Genomic DNA, 26,826 nt, shown 5'->3' with positions numbered 1-26,826 from the left:
CTTTATTACCACTTCCACTCTTTATTTCAATTTTCTGCCCTCACCTCACGAACCCCTCGGCATCGAAATTTCGTCTCATTTGAAAAAACAATGCTGCTCGTCCCACCTCGGCCGGAGGTGGTGGTTCACTCAGGGATTCGAGAAGCACGCCCAAAATGAACCCCGCGGCAATCTCTGAAGCAACTCGTTCTAGAACCACAGACAACCAGTGCCGGGGTTGCAGCGTTGGCAGGCGCCTCGGACAGTGACATGATACGTCTGGAGATCACGTGTCGTGAGACCAGTCCAGGGTCTTGCACGGGCCGGCCGCTGCCACCTGTAAGTCTTGGGGGTATCATCTTGAACACAGCCAGGCCAAGCAGCTTAATCAACCGGCTGCTGTGAATTCCACGAGAATAGCATCGTTTCAATTGACATGCACCTCTCACGATCAGCATCACGGGCTGGCATTGAGTGTTAATCGCTTTGCCCCCAACCGGCGTAGCGCCAAGAGCCGGCCGAGCTACATGGCCCACCCCAGAGACACGTCAACCATGCACGGAGCACCGACCACCCGTCACCGGTCCAATCGAATGCGCGTCGTTGTGTCCGTAGTGCACATCTACATGCCACGGGCAAGCTCACTCTCACAATGAGCCATTCCCGTCGCGTTAGAAGGGATTGTCAGGACTTGTGTCGACCTTCTGGAAGCCAGAAACCCAGTTCCATGCCGCCCGCCATGCGCGGAAGCCCCCCGGAGTGCACTCCTACCGACGGCAGAGAAATGTCTGGGAGGCAAAAACCTCGTTCCCGGAAGAGGCAAAAGAACCACGTACACCCGCCTCCGCCTACGAGCACCGCCAGCGTGTCTTGCATTGCATGAACCTTGGAATGGGATGGGATTCCCAGAATCTCCCTCCTCGTTGAATCAGTCGCATCTCTTCCCGCGCCGTCCCATCTCATCCAATGCTACCTCGCCGTGATGTGGCGACCCTCCTTTTCGTCCAGTGACTTCCTTGCAACTGACTCTGACGGCCGGCTGGTTCGCAGTCAGATGAAGTAAAAATTGATCTCCATCAGTGGTAAATGGTTTGCGACGAATCCAACTGAACCGAGTCAGATTGTCGATGAGGCGGTCTGCGGCACATGCTGCCGTGCGACCCCCGCGAGACTTCACCGTAGGCCCGATCGGCCGATGCATCACTCGGTGTAGCCGGAGCATCAGCACCGATGCGGTAGATCACAGCCATTGGGTGTTTTCACGGTTTCTTCTATTCTTCTCGCCGACTCTACCGTTGCGCCATTCATCGTTCCAGATGGGCTTCCCCCACAGCCCTCTCTGGTGATTACAACTCCGCCATGGCTATTCGTGTTCGTTCGATAGGTATAGTCGTCTTCCCAGGGCCTGGAGACCCTTTGCTGCCTCACACCACCGTCCTCAATGCCGCGGGCTATCATCTAACAGTTGAGGGTCCCCCAGAGACAGAAAGGAAAAAGGAAATGCCGTTACAACATGGTTTGAAGGAAACATAAAAAGATAAAAACACCTCCGAGATGCATGCCATTTCCTTTATCGCGTATACTGTTGGCCCTCTGCATTGTGTCAACGTTACAAAAATCGAACCCGTCTTCCGAACACCAAGGCAGTGTGTGTGAATGTACTGGAAACACGTCCCATCAGGTTTTGCGTGGTATCATAGCCTCCTCGCTCCTATTTGTCCTCGCTAGGCCCCCCTTTCCTTTTTTTTTAAAAAAAATTGCGCCGTCGTCTATTGCCCGTTGAATTGCTGCTCCTGCTCCATCTGCTGAGTTGCCGCGTCCACATTATGGTAGTCGAGTATCTCAGAGTACCTGTGAAAGGCCGTGTTAGCATTCGAATCAGTGTCAGTGCGTGCTCGGGGCGACATACATCATGATCTTCCAAGTGTCCACTGGCAGATCGGCGTCGTTGAAGCTCCAGTCGAACTTCTCCTCAGCCACGGGCTCATCGGTGGGGTCGTGGTAGGGGGCGAGGTAGTCGTGCGAGAGCGCCTCGGTGGCCGTTACTCTCTTCTTGGGGTCGAAGACGAGCATCCTCTCCAAGAGGTCGATGGCCGACGGGTCGGCATTCTTAAATTTGTTCTTCAGGGGTTGCCTCTCGCGCTTGGGGAGCGACTTGACGAAGCGGAGGGTCTGTGGGGTGGTTAACTTCTAGGCATCTCACGACATGATGGCTCACTCACGTTTTCGCTAGCAATAGTGTTGATAACATCGTCGGGGGGAGTGCCGAGCAGCTCAGTGATGATGGAGAACTGGTTGACATGGTCCTTTCCGGGGAAGAGAGGCTTGCCCTCGAGCATCTCGGCAAAGATGCATCCCGCGCTCCAGATATCAACCTCGACGTCGTACTTTTGCCACGTGAGCATGATTTCGGGGGCACGGTAGTATCTCGTCGAGACGTAGCCGGTCATCTGGGGGTCCTGGATACGAGCGAGGCCGAAGTCGCAAATCTTCAAATCGCAGTTCTCGTTCACGAGGATGTTGCTGGGCTTCAGGTCACGGTGAACAACTCCAGCGGAGTGGACGTATTTCAATCCGCGCTGCGACGGGGTCAGCATATTGGCGTCGGGTGCTACAGAGAGAGCGGAAGCATACCATAATCTGATAGAGGAAGTACTGAATGAACTGCTTCTCCAAGGGCCTGGAGGTGAGTAGCCTGTGCAAGTCGGTGCCCAGCAGCTCTGTGACAAAGTAGATATCCTCGAGGGGAGAGATGAAGATGTCGCTCAGGGAGATGACCTGCTGCGTGTTAGAGCCTGCCCGATGGTTGACAACTACTACCCGCAACATACGTTCTCGTGCCTGAGGTGCTTGAGCAGCTTGAGCTCTCTGTATGTGCGCTTGGCGAGCACCGGGGTGCTGAAGGGCTTCATGATCTTCTTGACGGCGACATTCTGGTTGGTGAGCTGGTCACGGGCGGAGCTGGCAGCAGAAACGTCGTGTCAGCAAGATGATGGGAGGCTCGCAGCGACACTCGCAGCCGCTGCGACGCAGACTTCTCAGACTAACCAAACGAGACCGAAGGCGCCCATGCCTACGGGTTGCAGGTCCGAGTACCGTGAGGTGATCTCAAAGGTCGTACCAAAGATTTGTGCTCTGATGAATTCCGCCATTTTGTGCGATGGTCGATCTTCGCGATCGGGTCTGTTGTGTGTGGTGAACAAAAGGGAGAGTTTGGCGATGGGCGGCTGTCGAGAACTAGAGGGAAGGGTGTGAGGGGTCGTGGAGCAGGAGACCGGCTGTCGGGAGATCGACGGAACAGATTATGCTCTGGTTGCACTTTTTTCCTTTCGTTGCGGTGATGAGGGAATAAACGGACAAAACGAACCAAGTCGAATAGAGCGATGCTTTGATATCGACCGAGGGGGGTTTGCGGTTAAAATGCGATGGTGTAGCTGGAGGGAGGGATGACGGGCGGAGGACGCTGGAGTTGGCCGGGTTTGAAAAGGGAACCAGTGACGGCGGGGAGCGAGCTTCAAGGAATTGTTTCGCAGGAGGGGCGACTGTTCGGCGGGGCGTCCAGGGCGAGGAAGAAGAGGAGGACCTGGTCGAGGCGTGCAAAAGGCGGCGGGGTAACGAAAGTGGCAGCAGGTGCACACACACGTCTAGACTGGCTCAGGCTCTGGCGTTTTGCTGGGATCTGGAAAGCAACCTATTGCACACCGTGGCGACGGCATTAGCGAGCGCGCTCTCTTCCTCCCGTCTCTCTTTAAACTTGTGCAAGGAGCAGCAGTACAACTGGTAGTAGTGAATTACGGAAGTCGGGGCAACAAAGCGAACCACAGCAAAGCAGAGCAGAGCAGAGCGACCGAAGAAAAAAAACAAGAGAAACCTGGTTTTCTGTCCGTGACGTCTGCTTTGCCCGGCTGGCCCCCTCCCCCCTACCCTACAGGCCGTCCTTCGCTTTTGCATAACGTAGGGACGCCATTTGCTACATGGGCAACTCTATGTCGAGGGCGCGGCCGCGGTACAAGATGGGGCTGGCTTGTTTGGGGAAATTGACGGGGGTGTGTTGAACTGAGCAACCAGTTTGTGATACTAGCACAATTGGATAGCTTACCTGCGCAATTACCGTGGATGGCGTTTCCAAAATGTCCTTCTCTGTTGCTCTCCTTTTTTTTTTTTTTTTTTTTTTTTGGGCTCTTCAGAGTCTTTCTCTGTCTTCTCTTGTTCCAATAGTCCAGACCGTCTGTTCGCCGGGTTCAAGTCCGGTAGCAGGGAAGCTCGAACCAAAAGATGGCCGTAGTTGGATATGGGCGGTGCAAGTGGCGGGCGCACGTGGAGAATGCAGCAAGCAGCAAGTCCGCACGAATGTCGATCAGTCGTCGCCGTCGTCTGCTCTGGTTGCCTTCGCGGTGAGAGCGTGAGGTAGATCTACAACAACTCGTTGACAGGGTGTGTTGTCGAGTCGAGGTGCCGCTGCGGTTCCGCGTTTGTTCGTGGTTGTTTTTCTTGTCTCTGAGAGAGGTGAGGGGGCTAGAGATGCTTGTGATTAAGTCTGGAAGAGTGTAAGATCGAGCAGAATCAGGACCAGGACAGACACGACGGCTTCAGCGTGGAGGGGGAAGTGGTTTTTAATTGTTCCAGAAAGGGCCTTGACCTGGGATACTCAGCGGAGCGGATGGGGGGAGGGGGTGAGGGGTGCAAGCAGGGAAAGCACACGCTGGACTTGCTGGCTGGCAGACAGACACAGCTTGGTGATGCTTCTGAGGTGTGTTGAACCGTGAAGCGTGGGAGAGAGAGCCCGGGAAAGGAGCTGCCCACTCCGCCTAGGCTTGCTCAGGAGTGTAAGGTGGTGTACCTGGGTGGGCAAGGGTACTGCTGCGAGGTACCTGCGGGGAGGGGGGTGTGTGGTGGAAGGGAACGGGAATTGGAACGGTCAATTGTCCCAGACGGGCCACAGTACACAGCAGAGGTACAGTAATGTCAGCTGCGGCAGCTCTCACTGGGCGAAACGACGACAGAACGGGGCCCGGCGTACCGTTTTCTGCCCAGCAAAAGTAGCCCCGAGCCAAGCACATAGCACAAGGTGGTGCCGAACCAAGAGATGTCAAATCAGATCCAATGGAGAGAAACGTCCGACGAGAGGGCGAGATCGGGAGACGAGAAGCCAGCCAAACCAGACATCAGGCTGTTTTCAACTTGTCTGAAGTTGCCTGTTTATCAATGTCTGATCCCGCGAACCTTGGCCGCCTCTGTCTGTCTCTGTCTTGCGCTCTTCTGGCCTCTCGAGAGGAAAGGGGAATGAGAGAAACACGGGATGGACAGACTGGGCAACGAGGAGGCAGACGAACGCGCAGTTGGCCCGGCTAGCAGGAGCCGGCAAGCATCGAATTGCAATAACGCGGCCGATATCCAACTCGCGCCGAGAGACAACAACCAGGGCGTGTGTCACGAGCGCCGGTGCATGGAATGGTCTGAGCATCAGCGGCACTACAAGCCCATCTTATTCCAGCCCGCCACGGCACGAATATGAGCCCACGAGAATCCCGAAAAGGGTGGGAATTTGCAACAATGCCATGGCTCGCCTTGCATGCTCTCAGCCGCCCATTCCTTCCCCTCTCTTGCTGTCTCTTCTCTTCGATGCGGCCCGGGATCATCAGCAGCTTCGGACGGACTAACAGACTGACGGACGAGTCACAGGCCGGCCTGCTCATTCACATCGCTGCCCGTGGTTAGCAGCGGCGCTGCATCAAGCGAGGCGGGATAGACAGAGACATGGTGTTTTGGATCCTCCTTGCCAACCTGCCTGCCCTGCCTGCCTGGGCCATGCAGCATGGACATCGGACATTGCTCAAAACGATCGGAATCGAAGGCGGCGGCCTTGCATCGTGACAGCATAATTGGATGCGCCGGCCAGCCCACCCAACCACAGCCCCTCCAAATGTCCACCATTGATTCTCAGAAATGCCATGTTTTGCTCGACGCACTTCTGCCGTTTCCCGCTTTCCACGATCGATCCTGGATGCTGCCCAGGCCAAGCCCCCCGTTGAGAAGACGGTGAACGGCTGTCCAACCATTACGGTGCCGTCGCTGCGGTGGTGTCCGCGGGCAGCACACACACACCACCCTCCATACTATGCGGTGCCTACAACACCAACTTCAGGGTTGTCCCCTTGCAACTCGCATCGGCCGATCGACTCTGTTTCCCGGCATCACGGATTAGGAGACAAAAGGCAACGCGGTAACTAACCTTTTCTCAGGTCGTTGTTGACTTTGCGTGCAGAGAGCGCCGAGTGGTAATTCCCATGGTCGATCTCATGTTTTACCCATATTCTTCGCGCGGCAACTCCGTCTCTGTCACGTTGCATGTGCCAATGCGAGCGCACCGCGCCTGTCTGTACCTGTGCCTGCATTTCATTGTTGCTCGCGGCGGCGGTATCTCCCCCGTCCACTCACCGCTGATGGGGGACGCGGGACGCAGCACGCATACCTGACAACCTAGTTTGCACCTTGCCCAGACCTATCCAGTCGTGTCAGTCGAACCGGACTGATTCCCGGCCGCCCAACCACGAAACCATCCCGTAGCAGCAAGCTCCAAGGCTCCAATTCAGTCCGGGGGGTGTTTGCGTGCGTGTGTGCACCGCGGTTGCTCTCTCTGTGGCCTGGCCTGGGACACCACTGCTAGCAGCATAGGTAGCATGGGGCCAGCAGAGAAAAACAGACTCCGAGTCTCCCAAACCCCACCATGGCCAGTGACGTCATTTCGCGATCGCATCGAGATGGCCGACGTGCTGGGATGGCCATGGTCCATGGATGCGTGGGACGGGATGGTCTGCGCTGTCGCCGCGCCAGGAAGGGGGGCGTGTGTCCTCCCAACTCTCCACCTCAGTGTCCCCGTCCCGCAGCCCCCTGCCACCCCCCCGACGGTGCGCCCTCCAGTGAGCTGCTCTCCAGAGAGTCCAGTGCCTCCTCCTGCGACTCCATCTGGCCCTTCCAGGCTCTGGCGTTTGCTCTAGCGTTTCCCTCCCTCTGACAGCCTGCCTTAGCCGCTCACCATCCAAAGGGCTCCTCAGGCTTCAGAGGAATCACGATCCCACTACGCATACCGCGACGCAGGTACACTCCTCACCAAGCGCCCACCGAAACAGTACCTCCATCTCATTAAGGGCCCCCGATCTGATTCCAGGCCCTGACCGTCTCCTCTTTAACCGAACATCGACAGCAAGGGCGAGGATCGGTGAAACGCAGCAGACGGTGGCCCCCGGCAGCGCGAGGTTGCGCCAGAGGGGGGTGTATGCCTTTCGACCTTATTGGACCGCCCACCGTATTGGACGCACAGCAGCTTTTTCCTTCAGTGTTCCCACGACGCCAAAAGAAAAGGGCCCCCAAAACTTCCCGTCACGAGAGCTTCTGCGACTCTAGAGCCCGACAGCCGCATGTTCTAGGCCGGCCTAAATGTGCCAGTTCAGCGCATTACCTGCTGTAGCTGGACATACCTCCGCAGCGCGCATTTCACCATTTTTATCGTCTGCCGCTCGGCTCGCCTTGGAACACTGAGAGTGTGAGAGGGCTCACGAAATTCTCCCACGACCCCCCGTCTGATGGGCAAATCTAGGCTAGAGCCGCGCACCGGCTGACCGAGTTCTTGGGGCAAGCCTCGGTCCATTCCTCTTTCGACCAAGTCGTGTCCTTTTGTGCAGTATAATTCACGGCGCCCAGCCGATTCATCTCAGTCATGTTAGAGTCGTCGATCGCCCATGCCACGCAGAGCAAGCTGCTCTGGCAGACACACATATTGAACCGGTTCCACGACTCGACTGCTGAAGCTCCGTTCTGGCCGTCTTCCGTTCCGCCAGCGCTCCATGTCCGTTCCGTCCCCGTCCACCAGATAACGTTGAGGGCCGACGCATGCTCCGTCCGATGGCCCCCGCCCTGCCTGCCGAGTACCACCGCATGTACATCCCGTCCTCGGGTGGGCAATACCAAGCGAGCGGCTTGCGTACGCAGACTCGGTCCTTACGTCCAACGCCCGTCATCATGGAGTCGTAAACGAAAAAAGTCGTGACATATGCCCTGGCTCGGCACCGGCACCAGCAGGGAAAAAAGGGGTCCATCTCACAACGAAGCAAGATCCAGCCGATGGGGCTCCTGTGGTTCCCCTCCCCAGGGGTCAACCTGTAAGTAATCCTTTCCGGTGATGCTATCCCGGGACGATGATGATGATGGATGCTGATCAGGTCCAGAAAAGAATAGGGGACCGCAGGAATACACTTTCAACATGCGCAGATGCTGGGCATTGGTGGGAGTCGGTTGCCAGATTTACTTCTGCCCCAACCACACGCATTCACGTACGCCGTGACGAACCACCGGCCACCAAAAGGCTCCGTCCAAGGACCCCTTCGAAAAGGGACCCTGAACTCTGCTGCCTCTGCCGAACTGACGATCCCCTCTCTGCTGGGTAAATCCAAACGGAACGACGCCAGATCTCGATGGGCGCATGGCCGCGTGCAAACCCATAGCGTCGTCGACCGTCCGCCTGGAAAGCGTAGCGCGAAGCCTCAAGCCTCACCACGGCACCGTCGAACGCCTCGCCGCAGACCACGAGACTTCTCAAGACCCCAAAGACCCCAAATACCCCTTTACGACGGCTCCCGCCTCCGTCAAGACGGACTGCAAAAGAAGAAGAAAAAACCTTCACCGTGACACTGACTGACTGACTCTCTCTCTCCTCTCACTGCTCAAAAACCAAGGCATACATACATCCACGTCCGAAATAACTTCAACGCACGAATCATTACAGAAGACAACCTCGAGTGACACCCAAACACCCCACCACGGCCCCCATTCCGTTGCCGGCCGGAACACACACACACACACACACACACGCCTCGAGTTCACACAACTTTTTTTTTCTGCTGCTACTGCTGCCGCTGTTGCGTTCCAGGGACCCTTTTCTTCCAAGCATCCCGTTCCTGTCGTTCCTCTGATGTCATCCTGCATCTGGCAGGGCTGGGGGTGTTTGGGTTCCTTGGTCCCTTGATTTTTTTCAGTCCCCCCCCCTTAGACGACCCTTGCCCTCGTCTTTCCGGACCATGTCTCCCGGACCGACATGCTCACTGCCATAGGTAGGCATCCCATACCAGAGGCTTTGCAGCTTCTTGGTTGTTTGGCAGTCTCTCATCCCGCGGCCTCTGAAAGTCTGGAACATGCAGAATGCGCACCCATTGACTTTCTAGAACGCGACTGACCGCCTCTATCCATGGTCACATTCTCGTAGCTCAGGATGGCGTTCACGGCGTGGTACCGGTACCCGCCCCATCTGCCCATGTTCAACTTGTTCCGAGGTGGATTTCTCGTCATCAAAAACGACGCCCACCTTGCGGCATAATTACGTCACTGAAGCTAAATAGCGCCCCGCCGTTCCCAACCCCTGCCCAAACAGTGTCAACGCTCACGTCTTCCCGCTCCCGTAATCCTTCCGTGTCTGCAATAACTGAGTCGACGTTGCACACAGTCGAGTCACTACACACACACACTTCAACGTCTGCATTGGACAAGAGTTTCAGGACTCGGGCTTTAGATACTTGATAGCCTATACAAAGAAAAGATATTATCTAGCACTGGTGTTTCTGCAGCGCTTTCCTAGGAGTCAAAGTGCAGTAGGTATTTGGTTTTGTCCGCGCCTAACCGACCATCATCTACCGGCCCCGGTCTGTCTCATGTATTCAAAGTGTATTCGTCTACTCGTCAACCTTGAGAGGCTCGACGTTCCAAATCTCCTCTGCGTACTCGTTGATGCAACGGTCACTGCTGAAGAAACCCATGCGGGCCACGCTGGTGATGGACTTGGTGATCCACTCCTCCTGGTTCTTGTACGCCTCATCGACGAGGTGGTGCGTCTCAATGTAGCTGTTGAAGTCGTCCGAGACGAGGTAGTAGTCGCCGTGGTCGCGGACGGCCGAGATGAGGGCCTGGAAGTCGGACGGCGAGCCAAAGGTGCTCTGCTCAATCGCCGAGAAGACCTTGGCAAGGTTCTCGTCGATCGAGTGGGAACCGTAGGTGTGTGCATGGCGGAGATCCTCGACATCCTCGGCCAGGTTGCCAAAGAGGAAGATGTTGCTCTCGCCAATCTCGCGGGTGATTTCAATCTAATCTGGTTTCAGCACTGATCGTCCAGACTTGTAGCATACTACTTACGTTGGCACCGTCGCATGTTCCGATAATGAGACCGCCGTTGAGCACAAACTTCATGTTGCTCGTTCCCGAAGCCCTGTGTGGTGTTAGTCTCTATCAGTCCGAAGCTCGGAGGCTACTCACTCAGTGCCGGCGGTTGAAATGTGCTCGCTCAAGTCGGAGGCGGGGATAATCATCTCGGCCTTGCTGACGTTGTAGTCCTCGAGGAAGATGACCTTGAGCAAGTCACCAATCTCCTCGTCCTTGTTGACGACAGCGCCAACGTTGTTGACCAGGTGAATGATTTGCTTGGCCATCCAGTAGCCGGGGGCAGCCTTTCCACCAAAGATGGAGACGCGCGGCGCCACCTTCTTGCGGTCCTCGGGAGACATGGCCTTGAGCGTCAGGTATCGGTGGATGACGCCAAAGATGTTCATCTGCTGGCGCTTGTACTCGTGGATTCTCTTGACCTGGACGTCGAAGAGCGCGGCGGGATTGACACTGACGCCCGTCGTGGTCTTGATGTACTTGGCCAAGCGTACCTTGTTGGCGTACTTGATCTCCGCCCACTCCTTGCGGAACTGCTGGTCGTCGATGCTGAGCTCGAGCTTGTTCAGCTGGGTGAGGTCCTTGAGGAACTCGTGGCCGCCCGTCTTGGAAGCAATGAGCTCCGACAGGCGGGGGTTGGCCTGGTGCAGCCAGCGTCTCGGGGTGATGCCGTTTGTGACGTTGGTGAACTTGTCGGGGCCGTAGATGTTGACAAAGTCCTTGAAGATTGTCGTCTTGATGAGGTCCGAGTGCAGCTCGGCGACACCGTTGACCTTGTGGGAGCCGACAATGGCCAAGAAGGCCATGCGGACCATCTTGGGCTGCGACTCTTCTATGATCGAGACCCGTCCGAGGATGTCACGGTCGTTGGGGAACATCTTCTCGACGCTCTGGAGGAAGAAGAGGTTGATGTCGTAAATGATCTGCAGGTGTCTGGGCAGCAGGTGCTGGACCAAACCGACGGGCCACTTCTCGAGGGCCTCGGGCAGGACGGTGTGGTTGGTGTAGCCAAACGTGGCCGTGACGAGGTTCCACGCCTCATCCCACTCGAGCTTCTCGAGGTCGACAAGGATGCGCTGGAGCTCGACAATGGCCAGCGTAGGGTGCGTGTCGTTCAGCTGGATGGCGACCTGGTCGGGGAACTCCCTCCAGGGGCGTTTGGACTTCTTGAAACGACGGACAATGTCGTAGAGGGACGCGGCCACCCAGAAGTATTGCTGCTTCAGGCGGAGCTCCTTTCCACGCTCCAGGTTGTCGTTGGGGTAGAGGACGGCGCTGATCGTCTCAGCACGCTGCTGGTCGGCGACCGAGTTTTCGTAGTCACCGCTGTTGAATTTTTGGAAGTCAAACTCGCCGCTGGCAGCCTTGCTGGACCACAGACGCAGATTGTTCGTGGACGGGGTGGCGTAGCCCGGGATGGGCACGTCGTAGGCGACGGCCGTGACCGTCTCGCCGCCCTCCCAGCTGGCAACCGTCTTGCCGTTGGCGTCGGTTGATTTTTGAACGTGGCCGTAGAATTGGATCTTGGAGGGTCAGTATGCGTCTTTGAGCGTGTGACTGGCTTGACTCACGTCGACCGTCACGTCCTGGCGAGGGAACTCCCAGGGGTTAAAGTCAAGCCAGTAGTCGGGCACCTCGACTTGGTAGCCGTCGATAATCTCCTGCTTGAAGATACCGTACCTGTACCTCAGGCCGTAGCCCCAGGCGGGAAAGTTGAGGGAAGCAAGACTGTCGAGGAAGCAGGCGGCCAATCGACCGAGGCCACCGTTTCCGAGGGCAGCGTCGTGCTCCTGCTCAATGACATCCTCGATGCGGAAGCCGAGGTCGTCAAGACCAGCTATGCGCTGTTAGCCCCTTTCTGTCTGCACATCGATATGCAGCACTCACCCTTGGCAACATCCTTCAGTCCGACGTTGAGCATGGCATTGTCGAGGGCACGGCCCATGAGAAACTCCAGAGAGAGGTAGTAGACACGCTTTCCGTCGACGAGGGTCTGGCGCTGCTGGGTCTTGTTCCACTCCTTGACCAGACGGTCGCGGAAGGCCAGACTGGCGGCAGAGTACGCAGCCGTCTCGTCGCAGTTGAACATGCTACGGGCGAGAGTGGTCTCGACATGGCGGACTACATCCGTCTCAAACTCCTCCTTGGTCTTGAAGGGAGCAGCCTTGGCTTTGTTCCATGCTTCGCGCTGGGGCTCAGGGATGGAAGCTATTCAGAGACGGTTAGCCGAGTGAGCTGCAGGCATGTGCTAGGGGGACGAAGCTACTGGGGCTGTGGATGTGGCGTGATGGAGCTCCCGCTGATCAGTGCGGGGTATTTTGGGGCGGGCAGCCCGGGCTGAGAGCTGCCCCTCCAAGCTCCACGAGAGCTGCCAAAGCTCACCCACAGGGCCGCGGGCACATGGCAACGCGTGCCATTGAATGGGGGAGGCGGGCGGGAAAACTCACCCTCGACGCTCTTGATCTCGCCAGCACCGAAGCCGGTAAAGGTTCGCTTGTGCTTGGGGCGGGAGATGCCAGCAGGACCGACGGAGCCCTGGATGTCGACGATGGGGGCACCCATGGACGGGCGACGCTCCCGCGTGGGCAAGCTCTTGGTGTCCGACATTTTGTTTGTACGTGTAAACGTAGAAGGCAAGGGATTGAGCAGTCACAGACTCGAATGGCTCGAATTCAGGCCACAATCACCTCGGAAACCTGCTGCCGTCGTGTTAGCTATGGCGAACTCTCGGGACGTGAGTCGAAACACACGACTCGGCTGGGAGCATGCAAAGCGAGGAGAGGACGAGGTCCAGACTCGACTGACAGCGGAGCCGACGGGACGTACGTCAGGATTCGCCCAGGATGTTAGTGGGGAGAAGAGCGGGGTGCTGCTGGCGGTGCCTGAACCTCAGTCCACCACGGGGCTGCCGGGATTCGTAGTCAGCGAAACGCCAATGGAGCGCGTCTCTCGGCTGAAGATGGAGGTATCTTCGGCGTCGAATGGGAGTTATAGCGATGATGATGGCGATTGGACTGCAGGTATCGTCGCAAGAGGTTCGTAACAGATGCAGCTAGCTCAGCGAGGAGAAGACGAAGCAGAGGCAGAAGCAAGGTGTGACGGGGGAAGACCTGAAGCACCGCAAGCTTTTGGACTCTGAGAAGAGGAGGGGAAGAGGGGGAGGGGTAGAAGGAGGAGGAGACTTCCAGACCGGGAGAGAGGGGGAGGGAGGGAGCTTAAGAAAGAGACGGGAAGGTATCATTCATGAGCCATGGCTAGTGGGAGGCAGGTAGTCAGCCATGGGCCATGGCATGTTTGGCCAGCGGTCAGAAGGTACAAGACGAGACGCAGATGTGATGGGAAGATACAAAGCGCCTTTCTCGAGATGGGAAGGCAATGCAGCATGGCATCCAATTTGCCAGGCAGGTACAGCCAAAGGCACGCAGACCTGCTCTCGCACAAACCAAGGCAAGGTAGCCGTCATGTTGCACATCAAACACAGGCCCCAAGTTGCGGTCCTGGCCTGGCATGGACGGCCTGGGCATGGATGGACTGATCTGATCTGACAACCCGCACACCCATCAACGACGCGATGGATCTGACCCCGTTTCTGTCTCCATCAAGGTCTTGTCTGGCAATCTGGCCCGGTCTGGCCTGCAACAACACCGAGAAAAACACAAAACGCCTGATATGACCTCACCACAGGGAATTGAGGGGAGCAGGCCGGACAAGCATCTCCCTCTTGCTGGTGAAACCGCGCCGAGCAGATGCAGCAGCAGTGAACACTTGCTTGCCGCATAGCAACAGAATGCGGGGGAAGCAACAGCAGCACCAACAGCAGCAGCAGAGACACGGCAGCAGCTATTAGCAGCGACGCCGACCTGGAGCTAAGGCAGTGTAGCGCGACAGGGATGCCGGGTCGCAGCACAGAGAAAGACACACCGCGACTGCCAGTCCGGTCAAGACATGAGGTCGTGAGGTGCTTCCACGCACAATGGCCTTTCCTCATGCAGTAGCGCAAGAATGCGGCACCTAGGTACCCAAGCTACCCAGTGCTGCATCTTGAGGCGCACTAGGAATGGGCCTTTGGCCAGTTTGCCAGGATAGCTCCCACCTCCCACCTCGCCCAGCTGTGTCTCCCACCGCTATCACCCCCGGCGAACCGACCGAGAACAAGGGCAAGAACAGGAACAAGGCGAAGCTGCTTCGCGGCGAACAGCTTGGCCGTGTCGGGACGACCTGGAAAGGCAATCCGGTGAATGTCTACCTCCCTGCGGCGAAAGTACCGGGGGACGCGCAGCTCAAACTCGCGCGGCTCGTATGTGTAAGTCGAGTCGTCAACGCGCATATCTCCGGCGAACTACCTTAACACCCTTGCCCAACCGAAATCGTCCTGGGAACCAACCAAAGCCTCAATTCCAATAGCTCTCGTCTTCGCCTTCGTTGCCGTGCTGCTTGCCCGCCATACCTGCCGCCTCCCGGCAACGACCCATTGGCGAAGAATTCCAGCACCCGTCCCGTACCGTACCGTACCCCGGCGAGGGCCCAGGTTCATTAGTAGGTGCCCAAATCACCAACCAAATTGCCAGACCTTGAGTTCCACAGCTTGACACGGCGCCAACGGCCTGGGGTAAAAAAGACACTGAACACACACTCCACGCCCGGTGGAGCATGGAACACTGGAGAACGCAAGACTGACAGTTGGCGGCCCCGACTTTCCCGGTTCTCTGTCAAGTCTCGTCTCCCCAGCTCTGTCACGATAGTGGCCACTTTCACAGAAATACGATATTCGTACGGGCTCTCCGTCCTGTTGTTCCTCGTCGGTCTCCATTGCCCTGCATGCCCTCTCCATCGAGTGTCCATCGCCAGCCGGCGCGCCATTGGCTGGGACAGACGACGTCGACCGCCGGCTCCCCGCCTTTTCTGTCGTCCAGCAGAAACTCTGATAGAGCACGACATACGCCAGTCGGAATGCAATGCAATACGCTGCTGCTGCTGCTGCTGCTGCAATCCACCCAGACATCACCTGATGCTTCTCTCGCCCCTCCCGTGCGTTGCCATTCCATTCCATAGGTACATCACAATGCCATTTATCCATCTCACCCTCTCGTCAATTGTCCAATTGTCCGACTCGGCCGCCCGATATCACATACATTGGTGATATCACGAATTGACGAATCCAAGGTCTGCATGCACCGCGTCACCTCATCCGTATCTCAACCCCTGTCGTCGCGCCTGAAGAACCCATTCACGCGAATAAACAAAAGTGAAATGTGACTTGAGAGAAACAAATGCACCGCTTCCAGCAGAGCACCACAGCCTTGCGTGATTAAGACGATATAGTATACAAAAAAAATGTGCCCAGCCTCAAGCCGACCATCTAGAGTAAAAGGCGCATCTCCACATCTCCCCAACCTCCTGACAAGTGTACCGGGAAGGCCTTGTCGCCGCCTCGCATCTGCTGCGTGCTGACCGACCAAGCTTCATCTCAATCGTGTCCAACGCGAAGGGGGACGGACCCGGACGAACCCGCACCACGTTTTTGCAATGAGCAAATGCCACCAACAGCGTGTCACTTGAGCCGCACAGCGTCGTACAGTTGAAAAATCCCAATATATGACTTCTTGCTTCTCACATAAGAACGCCCCCATCATATATAGCTGTCGCTGCTCTGCACCACGGTTTCCGTAACTCATGGCTTTCCTTGCGAGATGATGGATGCAGTTGTTGCTTTCCCAACACTAGCCCACCGTCCCAATCGCGAACGGGTCCCTTCATCACTTCGTCTGCAAACTTTCACTTCCCGTATCCGTACTCCAGAAGACGGCTTGCTTTTTTTTCGTCCTTCTCTCGTGCTTTCTCCCCGGTTCTCTCCGCTCGGGGCGTGCAGCACACCGGTTGCGGATGCCCCTGACTGAAAAGCAATTTGTTCTGCAATGCAAATGAACGGAATTGCCGCTGTCGCATTAGGCCCCCAACCACCGACCGCTATCGCTTATCGTTCGACTGGTAGCCGTAGAAAGCGAGCGAAAAACCAGAGTGAACGCCATCCAAACGAAGTGCCGCCCACAACGCCCGGCAATGCTGTAAAACGCTGACCTGCAACAGAGGAGATGAATCTAAACATTAAGGAAATTTCGGCTGATCAAGCCCGGTGATCGCTGTGGCGTCTCGTCTCTCATAGGATTCCCGAGTCTCGCAGGGCGTTGTTGAGAATCGTCTCCTTTACTGCCGCAAACACTAGTCGGATATTCGATGTGTCGGTTGCTTGAGTCAGGCTGCCCTCTGATTAGCCCCCCGCCCGCCGAAACGATGACGCTATAACTTACTGGGGATATAGATTCAGGTGTGCTCTGTTTACTTGATTAAAGCGCCACAGCAGATACTTGGCCGCCTTGTTCACGTCGTTGCCGCCCGAGTAGTCCGGGAAGTAGTTGCCCAGCGGTGACCGCCCAAGCTTCTGCTTGAAGATATCGACCTTATTGAGGAACAGGATGATGCTGGTCCGCATGAACCATCTGGAGTTGACGACGGAGTCGAACAGGAGCAAGCTCTCCATCATTCGGTTCTGCGACACGGTTAGCACGCGTCAGACAGACGGCACCAATTTCGGCGTACCTGACTGCTCTCCTCGAGCAGGACCTGGTCGTACTCGCTCAAGGCTACGCAAAAGATGATGGATGTGACGTTTTCGAAGCAGTGAATCCACTTCTTCCTTTCGCTTCGCTGGCCGCCCACGTCAAACATGCTGGCGATAGTTAGCTCTGTCGGGCGGTGCACGGGCGGTCCGCGACTCACTGTATGCTGAGCTGGCCCATTTGGAATCTCGTCTCGTAGATACCGGTCGTCTTTGTTCTCGCGCGGAGAACGTCCATCTCGTTTGGGAGATAGTCCGGTACGACGATGCGCATGACTTCTTGGAAGAAGCTGTTGTCTGTTAGCCGCGTCCTACGACACCATGTCAGTTGGAGGGCGTCTCACTATTCTGCGGAATCCATCAGATAAAACTCGGTTTGCCTCTCCATGAGCTGTTCCCTTGCCGGATCGCTCCATATTGACTGGATGGCGATGCCGATTTGGGGGTCGATGTTCGCCTGAGGCCCGGACTCGGCGGTGTATTCCATCAAAAATGTGGCGTAGGCCTTGTTTTCCTCGATGACGGGTTCGATGTCGAACTGTCGCATCGCCTGGATGACGGCTTTTGCGCACTCGACCAAGTTCTTGAAGACGGTCGGTCTGTAGTTGTACAGCTCATCTTCGGAGTAGCCCTTCAAGTGAATGATTTTCATCTGTTTCACAATGGTCGACTTTCCACTTTCGCCGGATCCTTCGATAATCAGTCAGCATCCTGTCGTACACCACCCCCGATCAATCCCATCACGACCATCACCTACCGAGCAGGAGAATCTTGCATTCTCTTCGTAACCTCTTGGAGTCCTCTTCTAGTTGCCTGTCGATGGCCTGGCTCTTCTTCTTCTGTTCCACCTCCTCATTGTTCGAACTCATACAGGCACCCATCTTGGCGGCGTGGTGAGGCTTCAGGTAAGCCGGTGACCGAGATGATGACCGGATTGGTAGGCGTCGGTCCTCGAGCGCAGACTCGAAACGTCCGAGAGAAGTCGTGTGTGGTTGTCCAAGGAACGCACTTTAGATGCCCATAGTAATATTAAATAGATGCGGCAGGTCGTATTGATTAAGTCGCAGGTTTCGCAGCCGGGACCAGCACGGTGAGTGTGCCGTTGAATCGATGCTGTTCAATCGGCGGGCGGAGGACTCGGCGGTAACGAGCAGCAGGCGTCGGGTACTGGGGAGGCTGGGTGGGTGGAGAGACGATCGGCGACGGCACGGCAATGGTGCACTCTGATGGGGAGCGACAAGAATTCGATTTCGAAGGAAGCGACGATGGATGAGATGATGGGCGGAAGGCGTCCAGGTCGGGGTCAAGCGGAAGCTATCGAGGGAGATGTGGTGGTGCGAAGGAGCGGAAGATGGTGGTGGTAGTGGATGTGGTGGTGGTGAGTGCGACCGGGAAGGCGGGCAAGGACAGTGTCGGAGGAAGAAATGTGGGGATCACAAGGACCTCGACAGCGCTGGCGGGCGGGTAATTGGTAGAGCGCCCCAAGCTAAGGCATCCGTCCCCAGCGAGCGAGCGAGCGCAGCGTCTGGTGTGGGCTGGGCTGGGCGTGGGCGAGAGGACGTGGACGAGTGAGAAGCCGAGCCTTGCAGGGCAGGCCACGGGCAGTTCAATTCGGGGTCAGGGTCGTTCGGCAGCTGTCACAGCCCACGGTATCTGTGGTGGGTGGTTGGAGTGTTGGGGAGCAGGGAGCTGATGTGACAGAGATCAGGCTGGTGGTCTCTTTTGGTGTCCCGGTTCGGATCTCTGATGTGCTGATCTGCGTACGGGTACAAGCTGACGAATTGGCGTGGGCGTGGGAGGTGGTGATGCAGAGAGTGAGAGAGAGTGAGTGTGTGCGAGAGTGTGCGAGCGATCGGAAAAAGCAGCAGACAACGCGGCGTCACTTCACACAGCAGAACGACAGGACAGCCACCAGAGAGGAAAGAGACGGACGGACTGGCGCAGGTAATTGGTGGGTGGGTAGAGGGGAAAAGGAATTCTGACGAGGCGGGAAAGTGTAAAGTTGATGCTAAGGTAAGGTAGGGTAGCGGCAGAGAGTCAGACAGAGAGAGAGAGCGGTAACTTTTTCCCCCTTCTTTCACTTTGGCACCGCTACAAGTCGCTGCAGAGCCTGCACCTCAGCAATGCGTGCCGTCGGGGATAAGGTAGGTAGGCAAGGCAATTATTAGCACCCGAACTCTCTGATGCTTGCTTGTTGCTGGTGTCTGTTCTCTGCTGCTGCTGCTGCTCCTCTCTCTTCCTGCGCCCCCAAGCAGAGCAGAGAGCAACACCCACCAGCACCTGGGAACGTGAGTGGTTGGCAGCAGCCCGCAGACGGGAGGACAGGGCCGGGGCCAGGGCGCGACGGTCCAATGAGGTCGGGTGGGTGTGCGTTTGGTTTGTGGTGGTGCGCGCGAGGTGCTGGTGAGGTGTGCCGTGCAGCGTGGGTGGTGGTGTGTGGATCGGATATGAATGGGTCCAGCAGCGCCCTCCGTCCACGTCCGTCGGGTCCTGGGTCCGCAAAGTCTGATACCTGACGGACCCGGCTTGTACATTGGATACCTTGCAGATTAGGTACGGATGGCCATGTAGGTATCACGCAGCAAGGTAGCTCGGTAGTCTGTCTTCAGCAGCTTGGCCTGCCGGAGGAGGAAGAGAGGAACGCAAAATGCCCGGGAGGACAACTGACGATGGGCGATACGATTGGAACATTGGCAGGGCAGAGAGTGAGAGTGAGAGATGCTTGGGACCTGCCCGTCTGGCACATGGCCAGCACGCCGGGCAGACAACCTAACCAGACAGGGTATCTACAGGCGGGGAGACGAGGCGTCAGCGTCCTGTTGCTATTGCTGCAGCTTTGCCAGGTTGCAAGACGAGGTTGCCCGATTCCTGGACGGGTGGTGGGTGGTGGGAGATGGGTGCCTGGCCTCAGACCGAACAGTGAAGCATGGGGGCCATGAGCATCGCATCCGCATCATCAACGTCGTCTTACATCTCACAATCTAGGTACCTGCCTGGGTAAGGTAGGAGGAGAGCACCTCAAGGTCCAGACATGCTCGGGAGTAAGTACCCGCCCTGCTTGGAACGCCCCGCCCAAGCTGCCTCGAGCACTTGACTAAACTGAATGCCGCTATACAAATTACAATGGCAGGCAGAGAGAGAAAGAGAGCTCTGTCTCTCTTGTGGCTTGACTGGGTAAGGTACCTAGGTAAGTACTTTTCCACAGCACACCTCAGGATCGCCTCCACTTGTTTTAGTGTGTTGTCCCTCCACCGCATGCATGGCATTTGAGTATCAGAACCTGCAGTACGTACCGCCTCTTATTGGACAGGCAATGAGACCCCCAAAGTCCACGAGCGAGTGTCGTCTCCGGGCCCCATGTTCGTTCATGTTCATGTTCATGTTCATATTCTTCGCGTGTCCACCCTGGGTCGGGACTTTTCTGGGCCAGTCGCGGTCCCTTCTATTTCCATCCATCCATCCATCCCTCCCTCTGCCCGCCCGCCCTGGAGACATCCGACTGCTGCTCACTCATCCCACATGGTCCTGTGATATCAATTCCTGCCTCACATCGCAGCCCTAACAGCTGTCCCGTCACCTTACCTGAGGCACGTAGCGGCGAGGCAACGGGGCGACTCTAAAATGCAACACGCTTGGAGCTCATCTTGCAAGGGCAAACTTTGATGCTGACGGCTCCTCCTCGTCTTTTCTCTGCGCATGCACCGCTGGGTATCTACCTGACGGATACTACCTGTGCTCTCCCAGTCTGCTATTGCACAGGGCAGCATCCTATGGCAGAAGCTCTGCCGGGGCCACCACCACAAGGTTCCGACGTTGGAGAGGGCTCCCTCGTCTTGGCTTCTATTCATATCGACTCAACATTAACGAATCTAATTACCTTTTTTTTTTTTCTTCCCTGCGGCTGTTGCTTTTTTTTCTTCTTCGTGCCTGGCTGGCTGGCCCCCTCCGCAGCATCCAATCTGCGCTGCATCATCTCGATTCTGTAAGGCACCACAACCACGCAAACGCAGTTGGCAAAGCACGACACCGTCCGTCCCGTCCGCCCAATCCTAGAACGTCGTCGGAATTGACCAGTCTCCTACCCCGTTCCAGTTCTTCTGAAGCCCCAGACCCAGACCCTTTTTTGCCGCCGTCTCGTTACTTTTTCCAACATGATCATCGTCATTTCCAAGCCCCCCTGTCGACCATCTTTGATGTTTGGACCCTTCAATGTCTGTTCTCGGGCCCCGGCAAATTCCAGCACTCACATGAGCCACGCGAGGTCGACCGCGCCCAGCACCCGCACCGCCGCATTCGGCAGCCTCAGACGTCCCCGATGAGCGAGCGCAGTCTCTTTTCGCGGGCTGGCTCGCCCTCCTCCTCCCCCCTCCAGCCCAAGGCAATGTAACATCTGTTTCAGTCGTTAAGCACCGAGTAATGACTCTCTCACCCCCAACTGCTTCCCCCCCCCCCAACTGGGCCCCCAAACCTCCAATCTCCCGTCCAGACTCCAGACTCCCAAACTCCAGATCAACGACGGACCCTGGACCACTGCCAAGTCCAGACTTGGACTTTGACTTTTAACCGCCGCAGGCCAGACTGTGGCCACGATGCACTTATCCGTACCTACCTGACCTGCGGATAGTTCACGTACAACTACCTACAGGGCACATTCCAGAACCACAGACGCACAGTAGTCAACAAGTCTAGATTCTCGCATGGGACGAAAGTGACGGCAAGCAACAACGGCAACACCAGAAAACCAAAACGTCCACCCATCACGCCTTTTCGTCGTCGCAGTCATTCATCTGTTGCCGTCGATGGATCGTCGACCTGACGCAGACTAGGAGCTTTGATGAGCCGACCCAGGATCCGGGTGACACTTCACTCAGCCCGGCGCTACAGTTTGAACAGAATAGAACAAGACGGATGGCTTCTACCCGCCGCCTCGTTACATGTCCGTGGCTTGCAACCGGTCTTGCGTCCGTTCCTATCGTCTGCAGAGATCTGCTCATCTGGAGTGTCCTTGCCCGTTTCGGTCTGGGCGTCGTCCTGTTGCATCGGTCAACCACCCGCAGCATTGCACCGGGAGCACAGCTCGTCTATTCGTACCTCAGCAACGCACCCAGACGACGCAAGAGATGAGGTAATTCTTCAATGCTGCGGTTACAATTTCAGCTTCACACCGCCAAACTCTGTCTCTCCGGGATACCGGCCGCGTTCTTCGCTGCGGCATTCCAGTGTCCGCCAAGCCCATGAATGTATTCCGCACCGCTGAGCGACCTTGCCGGCGGCTGCTGTTGCTGCTGCAGCTGATGAACGGCCATACGAATACCCTCGCGTCGCGTTGCGAGCTATCGCCCATGGCAGCATTGGCGGGGTATCCCATGGACGAGGTCGCGAGGCCAGAGCATGTAGACCATCACGAAAACCTTATACTCGCTTTGGGCACTCTATTTACCACTTGGCTCTAGCCCGGTCGCAGCTTCATCCTAGTTCCGTCCTTATTCGCCTCCATTTCAGATTGTCCGTCGCGCCCGAAATTTATCCATCCCCTTTCGGTCTCGCTATTCTCCAGGTGGACAGGGGGAACGGCCAAATGGCTGCGTCCGTAACGCCACGCTTTCACCTACATCTCTTCGGCCGGCAGTCAAGACAACCTTCGTCCACTCGTCGAGATCTGGATCTAGTTCAGACGTTGTGTCGGCTTCATCAGAGATGGGTCAGACTCAACGGCCGACTCCGCACGGGTTGGGTCCTTTGACAGCAATCCTGGACTTCAGGGCGAACTCCTTTGCATGATTGTCCGTCTTGTTGCTTTCGTGCGAAGGACGAAGCAAGGGCTCGGCCGCACGGTTTGACGACTGGACACCCTTGTCTATGTTCACGTTTTCGTCAGATAACTGGCACTGATCAGGGCTCTCGTCTGTGCCCCTGGGGCTTCTCGCCCAATCGGCTAGCGTTGAACTGGCAGGCGGCCCAGCAGCTTTGGAACACTATAGGCAGGGAGCACACGTGGGAGAGGGAGGCATCAAGTCTCATCTCTCCGACCAGTTTGAGAGGCACACCACACAGACAGGGGCCCGTCCGAGCAGCCCCAAACCGCCGGCCCCTTTACGGTACTTCGTACGCCTCGTACGCGCGACCTGGGCCGATGTCTTCAAGGTCGTCAGGCTGTGGGAAGTGGCCGCATTCAGCTACGCATCTGGAATCAAAATGATGCCAATTTTCTCTCTGCAGAGGCGTGGTCTCCAGGAGGCAAGACACAGTCCTACGCCAAGCCTGTCATGCAAGAGCGGTCGAATGGAGATGCTTTCCCAGCAAATCTTCGCAGGCGCGTTCTCATTGCGGGCGTGCTGACAATATTGTCCCCTGGCAGACTTCTTGTCAGCTTCCCAAACGAGAAAGGCTTGATGCACCTCACAATTGTCGGCAGCCCAATCCCTTTCTTGATGCGTTCGCCCGGCGCTTAGCCGTTTGTTCCATTCAGTCAAATACCCGGGGTCCATTGCAGGCCGGCTTCGATGAAGAACTGTCGGGTCTGGGTCACAATCACCGGGACCCGCTTCCGAGCCGACGAAGATACCGGCGTCTGGGGCGTGCGGTCCGATTGATTCTCCGTTTGCTCTGCATGCCTGGATCGGCGCGAACAATACGGCTGACCTTCGGCTTGCTTCCATACGAGTGTATGGCGAGGGCCGTGCGAAGCCAAGTGTTCGCATCTGATGTCCGGAACCCGCAGGTCTGTAGCAGGCATCGTGTAGTAAAACGAACGGCCCTTCGGCAATGGGATGGTCGCCTGCCGCCCCTTTGACCTCCTGCTACAGCATCACAGGTGGACGTGCCCCGAGAATCCTACGGAGCCACAGGAGCGGGCCGAATGAGCTTGGCCAAGCCGGCTTGTTCAAGCGAACACCGGCGCCTCGCGGGGGAATTGTTCCACAAGCCAATCGACCTCTCGCAACCCTGTCGGTGTGTTCCAGTGTTTCATGGCCTCTGGTCTGACTAATGTGGACGGGCAGAGTTTTGGCTACATTATTCGTTTGTGGCCGCGTCTGCGTGGCGGTCGTTGTTCTACCATGGAAGAACTTAGAGTTGGTCTGGGATGAACGGAGACATTGTCACACGATTCAGCCCGGCTGCTTCACACATCGTCCGGAGGCCAGGGAAAAGCTTATCGATTTTCCGGGCTTCGAGAGGGGGTTGTGGCGACTCGGCCAATGATTCAGTTAAACCTGTTTGCCACGTGCTCTCAAAACACGCGCATGGTCTGGGGGTTCTTGGTAGAAACATTGTTTGGTGGTGGTGGTGGCGGCGGGCTGGCAAAAAAAGCCTGCATGCCGGTGAAGGGACAAGATGAGTGAAATGGGGAAATCTTTTCCGATCTTGAAGTTTATCAAAGTCGGGGTATATCCATAAACGCCGCGCCTGCAAGCCTGGCGTTTAGAATTTGACATGCTATAAGACGTGAGTTATAAGGTCGTGGAGTGGGAGCGTCGACACGAGTACGAATACAGACGCGCGAGACAAGAGATGTAGGCGAATCACGTGCAGAAGAAGGTCGTGGCAGAGGCTAGGCGGGGAGTCATCGGACATTTCGCTCGTGATGGAAATGTCCGGAGCCCAACGTACACGGCCTGCGAGATTCGGCGTGATAATCCGGCCGGCGTCGATGTGGGGCCCGGCGGTTCGTCCGGCGCCCGGCCGAACCCGGACGACAACCTCGTGGCTTCCCGCGCGGCATCGCGACATGGCGTGACGGTTCCTCTCTGTGAGATGACGATTGAAATCATGACGTAGCCGTGTCTGCATCTGATTTGTAACGTGACGGCCCTTGTGAGGTGATGATATTGTAAGCTGGATAGGTGCACAACATCGCTGGGAGACAACTTTACGTGATGGTGGCATGGAAGTGTTCCTCCCGGAGATACCAATATCCTCATTTGGCAGGAAAACTCCATATGGCGTTCCAAGTCGGACTGCTGATCACACAAGTTGGAGCATCTTTCGGGCGGGCTTCCGCCAGGTGGAGATAGTTGAGCTGCGGAAGACATACGTTTGACAAACTGCATAAGTACCACAAGACGTCTCTACATATACCAACTTCTGAAACCCAAACACATCATCTAGCAGCCTTCGAACCAGTTCGGAATCCATATCGCAGTCAAAATGTCCGTCACCAAGCCCATCGTCTTGTATGGTCACAGTAAGCCGCCCCAAGACCTTCCATCTCACTCGAACACCATGTGGCTAACACGGCCCGCATACTACGCCCCGAACCCGGCCAAAGTAGTCATGATTCTCAGAGAACTTGAGATTCCGTACGAGATGGTGAGTCGCCACCTCCTTGCCCATCAGCGAGAAGAGAACCATCTCACAACATGGGCAGATCAAGGTGGAATTCACGGACGTCAAAAAGGAACACTTCACGACAGTCAACCCCAACGGCCGCCTCCCCGCCATCACAGATCCGAACACGGGCATCACCCTCTGGGAGTCGGGCGCCATCATCGAGTACCTCGTCGAGACGTACGACACCGAGAACAGGCTGTCCTACACTTCGTTCCCCGAAAAGTTTCATCTGAAGCAGTTCCTGGCGTTCCAAATGTCCGGACAGGTAACGTCGTGCCCCCCTACCCATTCACAACAACAACTCTGACGGATGGCAGGGCCCCTACTTTGGCCAGCTCGGGTGGTTCAAGATGTTCCACCCCGAAGACGTCCCGAGCGCCAAGGAGAGATACGAGGAGCAGACTGTGCGCGTGCTGTCCGTCCTCGACCGCGTGCTCAAGGGGAGAGAGTACCTCGTCGGCGACAAGGCGTATGCCTTGCTGTCCTCCTTCCGAGTGGCTCATAGCTGACGGGCAACACACCTAGGACCTACGTCGACATCGCCTTCATGCCCTGGGATTATATGGCCCGCCGCATGCTCGACACTGCGTGGAACGACAAGTTCGCCATCGACAAAGAGTACCCCGACTACGCGGCCTGGGCGGAGAGGATCAGGTCCCGGCCCGCCGTCGAGAAGACGCTTGCGGCGATGAAGTCGGAGAGGGCCAAGGAGGAGAGCAGCGACTAGCCGCCGTAGGAGTCTCTTCAATGTATACAGAGCAGTGCGTTGCGCTTCGGCGTCCATGACAACACGGATTCTTTCGTATATACAAACCCCATGGCGAGGGAAATCAACCCTATACTGACACTGAAGCGAAGAGGACAGCACTGCCTGTCTGTCTAGTCCTCCCAGATGGCGGCCTTTGCCCTTTCCGTCTCCTCCTGCTTCTTTCTCTCCGCCGCCTTCTCCTCTTCCCTGCGCTTGCGCTCCTGCTCCCGCACGGCTCTGTCGTAGGCCTTTTGCTCCTCCGTCTGCTTCGGGACCTTGACGCCGAGCGCGCTGGCAATCATGCGCCTGGCCACGGCGTCCGTCTTCTCGGGACGACGCGGACCGCCTGCCGGTGGTGCTCCTGCTGCCGAGGCGCCCGTGGGATCCGTCGTGCTGTACGGGGGAAACGAGTGAGACGCCGCGTTGTACGTGGGAGAGATGGGGGTCGGAGGAGGCGCCTTGGAGCCGTCGCCGCCCGGGGGCTTTGCCTCCTCTTCCTCATCATCGTCGTCGAGGTCCTCGTCTTCCCAGGAGTCTACGACTGGCTTCTTAGTCTTCTTGGCCGTCTTTGCGGGCTTTTTGTCGCCATCCAGCGTGAGCTTGGAGAGGGACGAGGCGACGTCTGACTTTTGACCTGAAGGCATCGTGGAAGTGAATGTGAAGTCGCGCGTGCGTGTGTGTATGTGTAAGTACGAGTATGTGATGGCAAGGTGCTGCTTGAAGAACCAAGCCCCGAGACCCCGGATGCGGTCCCGTCGGGAAGCGAGGGTGGGTGGATGTTCCCAGGTGCAGGGAAGGGAAGATCAACGAGAAAAGGGGGAGGGGGAAGCAGCGTCCGCAACGTCACGGTGGAGGAGGCGTGAAGGATCAACAGGGTGAGCGCTAGTGCAGAGGTGACGATGCAGGTCGCAGCCGGGCTCGAGAGTGCAAATTCGAGTGTGAAGACGAC

At 56.9% G+C, this 26,826-nt stretch overlaps 7 protein-coding genes across 7 annotated transcripts; 1 reads left to right on the top strand and 6 right to left on the bottom strand.

Annotated features, from left to right (window-relative positions):
• Window positions 1–1,748: 1,748 nt before the first annotated feature.
• Window positions 1,749–3,131, bottom strand: HOG1 (Mitogen-activated protein kinase HOG1; the record flags this gene model as incomplete). The annotated part of the gene is made up of 6 exons (XM_032022553.1): window positions 1,749–1,830; window positions 1,889–2,151; window positions 2,202–2,558; window positions 2,614–2,757; window positions 2,811–2,940; window positions 3,028–3,131. The coding sequence occupies 6 exons, from the start codon at window positions 3,129–3,131 to the stop codon at window positions 1,749–1,751; spliced, it is 1,080 nt and encodes a 359-aa protein (XP_031880545.1).
• A 362-nt stretch (window positions 3,132–3,493) lies between these two features.
• CGGC5_v003860 (uncharacterized protein) lies at window positions 3,494–5,039 on the bottom strand (the record flags this gene model as incomplete). The annotated part of the gene is made up of 3 exons (XM_032022555.1): window positions 3,494–3,670; window positions 4,079–4,119; window positions 5,000–5,039. 3 exons carry the CDS (start codon window positions 5,037–5,039, stop codon window positions 3,494–3,496), a joined length of 258 nt encoding a protein of 85 aa, XP_031880478.1.
• A 4,662-nt stretch (window positions 5,040–9,701) lies between these two features.
• Window positions 9,702–12,789, bottom strand: GPH1 (Glycogen phosphorylase; the record flags this gene model as incomplete). Its single annotated transcript, XM_032022557.1, has 6 exons — window positions 9,702–10,109; window positions 10,159–10,231; window positions 10,279–11,705; window positions 11,754–12,019; window positions 12,070–12,390; window positions 12,630–12,789. The coding sequence occupies 6 exons, from the start codon at window positions 12,787–12,789 to the stop codon at window positions 9,702–9,704; spliced, it is 2,655 nt and encodes an 884-aa protein (XP_031880507.1).
• A 3,550-nt stretch (window positions 12,790–16,339) lies between these two features.
• Window positions 16,340–17,679, bottom strand: gna-3 (Guanine nucleotide-binding protein alpha-3 subunit; the record flags this gene model as incomplete). Its single annotated transcript, XM_032022559.1, has 6 exons — window positions 16,340–16,439; window positions 16,491–16,729; window positions 16,780–16,909; window positions 16,960–17,088; window positions 17,143–17,488; window positions 17,556–17,679. 6 exons carry the CDS (start codon window positions 17,677–17,679, stop codon window positions 16,340–16,342), a joined length of 1,068 nt encoding a protein of 355 aa, XP_031880474.1.
• A 3,997-nt stretch (window positions 17,680–21,676) lies between these two features.
• CGGC5_v003857 (uncharacterized protein) lies at window positions 21,677–22,150 on the bottom strand (the record flags this gene model as incomplete). Its single annotated transcript, XM_066151199.1, has 3 exons — window positions 21,677–21,829; window positions 21,890–21,929; window positions 21,990–22,150. The coding sequence occupies 3 exons, from the start codon at window positions 22,148–22,150 to the stop codon at window positions 21,677–21,679; spliced, it is 354 nt and encodes a 117-aa protein (XP_066009352.1).
• Window positions 22,151–24,946: 2,796 nt separating this feature from the next.
• gedE-2 (Glutathione S-transferase-like protein gedE) lies at window positions 24,947–25,856 on the top strand (the record flags this gene model as incomplete). The annotated part of the gene is made up of 4 exons (XM_032022561.1): window positions 24,947–25,108; window positions 25,167–25,394; window positions 25,447–25,598; window positions 25,655–25,856. The coding sequence occupies 4 exons, from the start codon at window positions 24,947–24,949 to the stop codon at window positions 25,854–25,856; spliced, it is 744 nt and encodes a 247-aa protein (XP_031880476.1).
• Window positions 25,857–26,008: 152 nt separating this feature from the next.
• Window positions 26,009–26,521, bottom strand: CGGC5_v003855 (uncharacterized protein; the record flags this gene model as incomplete). The annotated part of the gene is made up of 1 exon (XM_032022562.1): window positions 26,009–26,521. The coding sequence occupies one exon, from the start codon at window positions 26,519–26,521 to the stop codon at window positions 26,009–26,011; it is 513 nt and encodes a 170-aa protein (XP_031880475.1).
• Window positions 26,522–26,826: the final 305 nt, after the last annotated feature.

This window comes from Colletotrichum fructicola, assembly GCF_000319635.2.
Source record: "Colletotrichum fructicola Nara gc5 chromosome Unknown KSG_Nara_v1_contig02, whole genome shotgun sequence".
Classification (NCBI taxonomy): Eukaryota; Fungi; Ascomycota; class Sordariomycetes; order Glomerellales; family Glomerellaceae; genus Colletotrichum; species Colletotrichum fructicola.
Note: the sequence above shows the minus strand (reverse complement) of the source record. Positions and strands in the feature narration are given on the sequence as shown.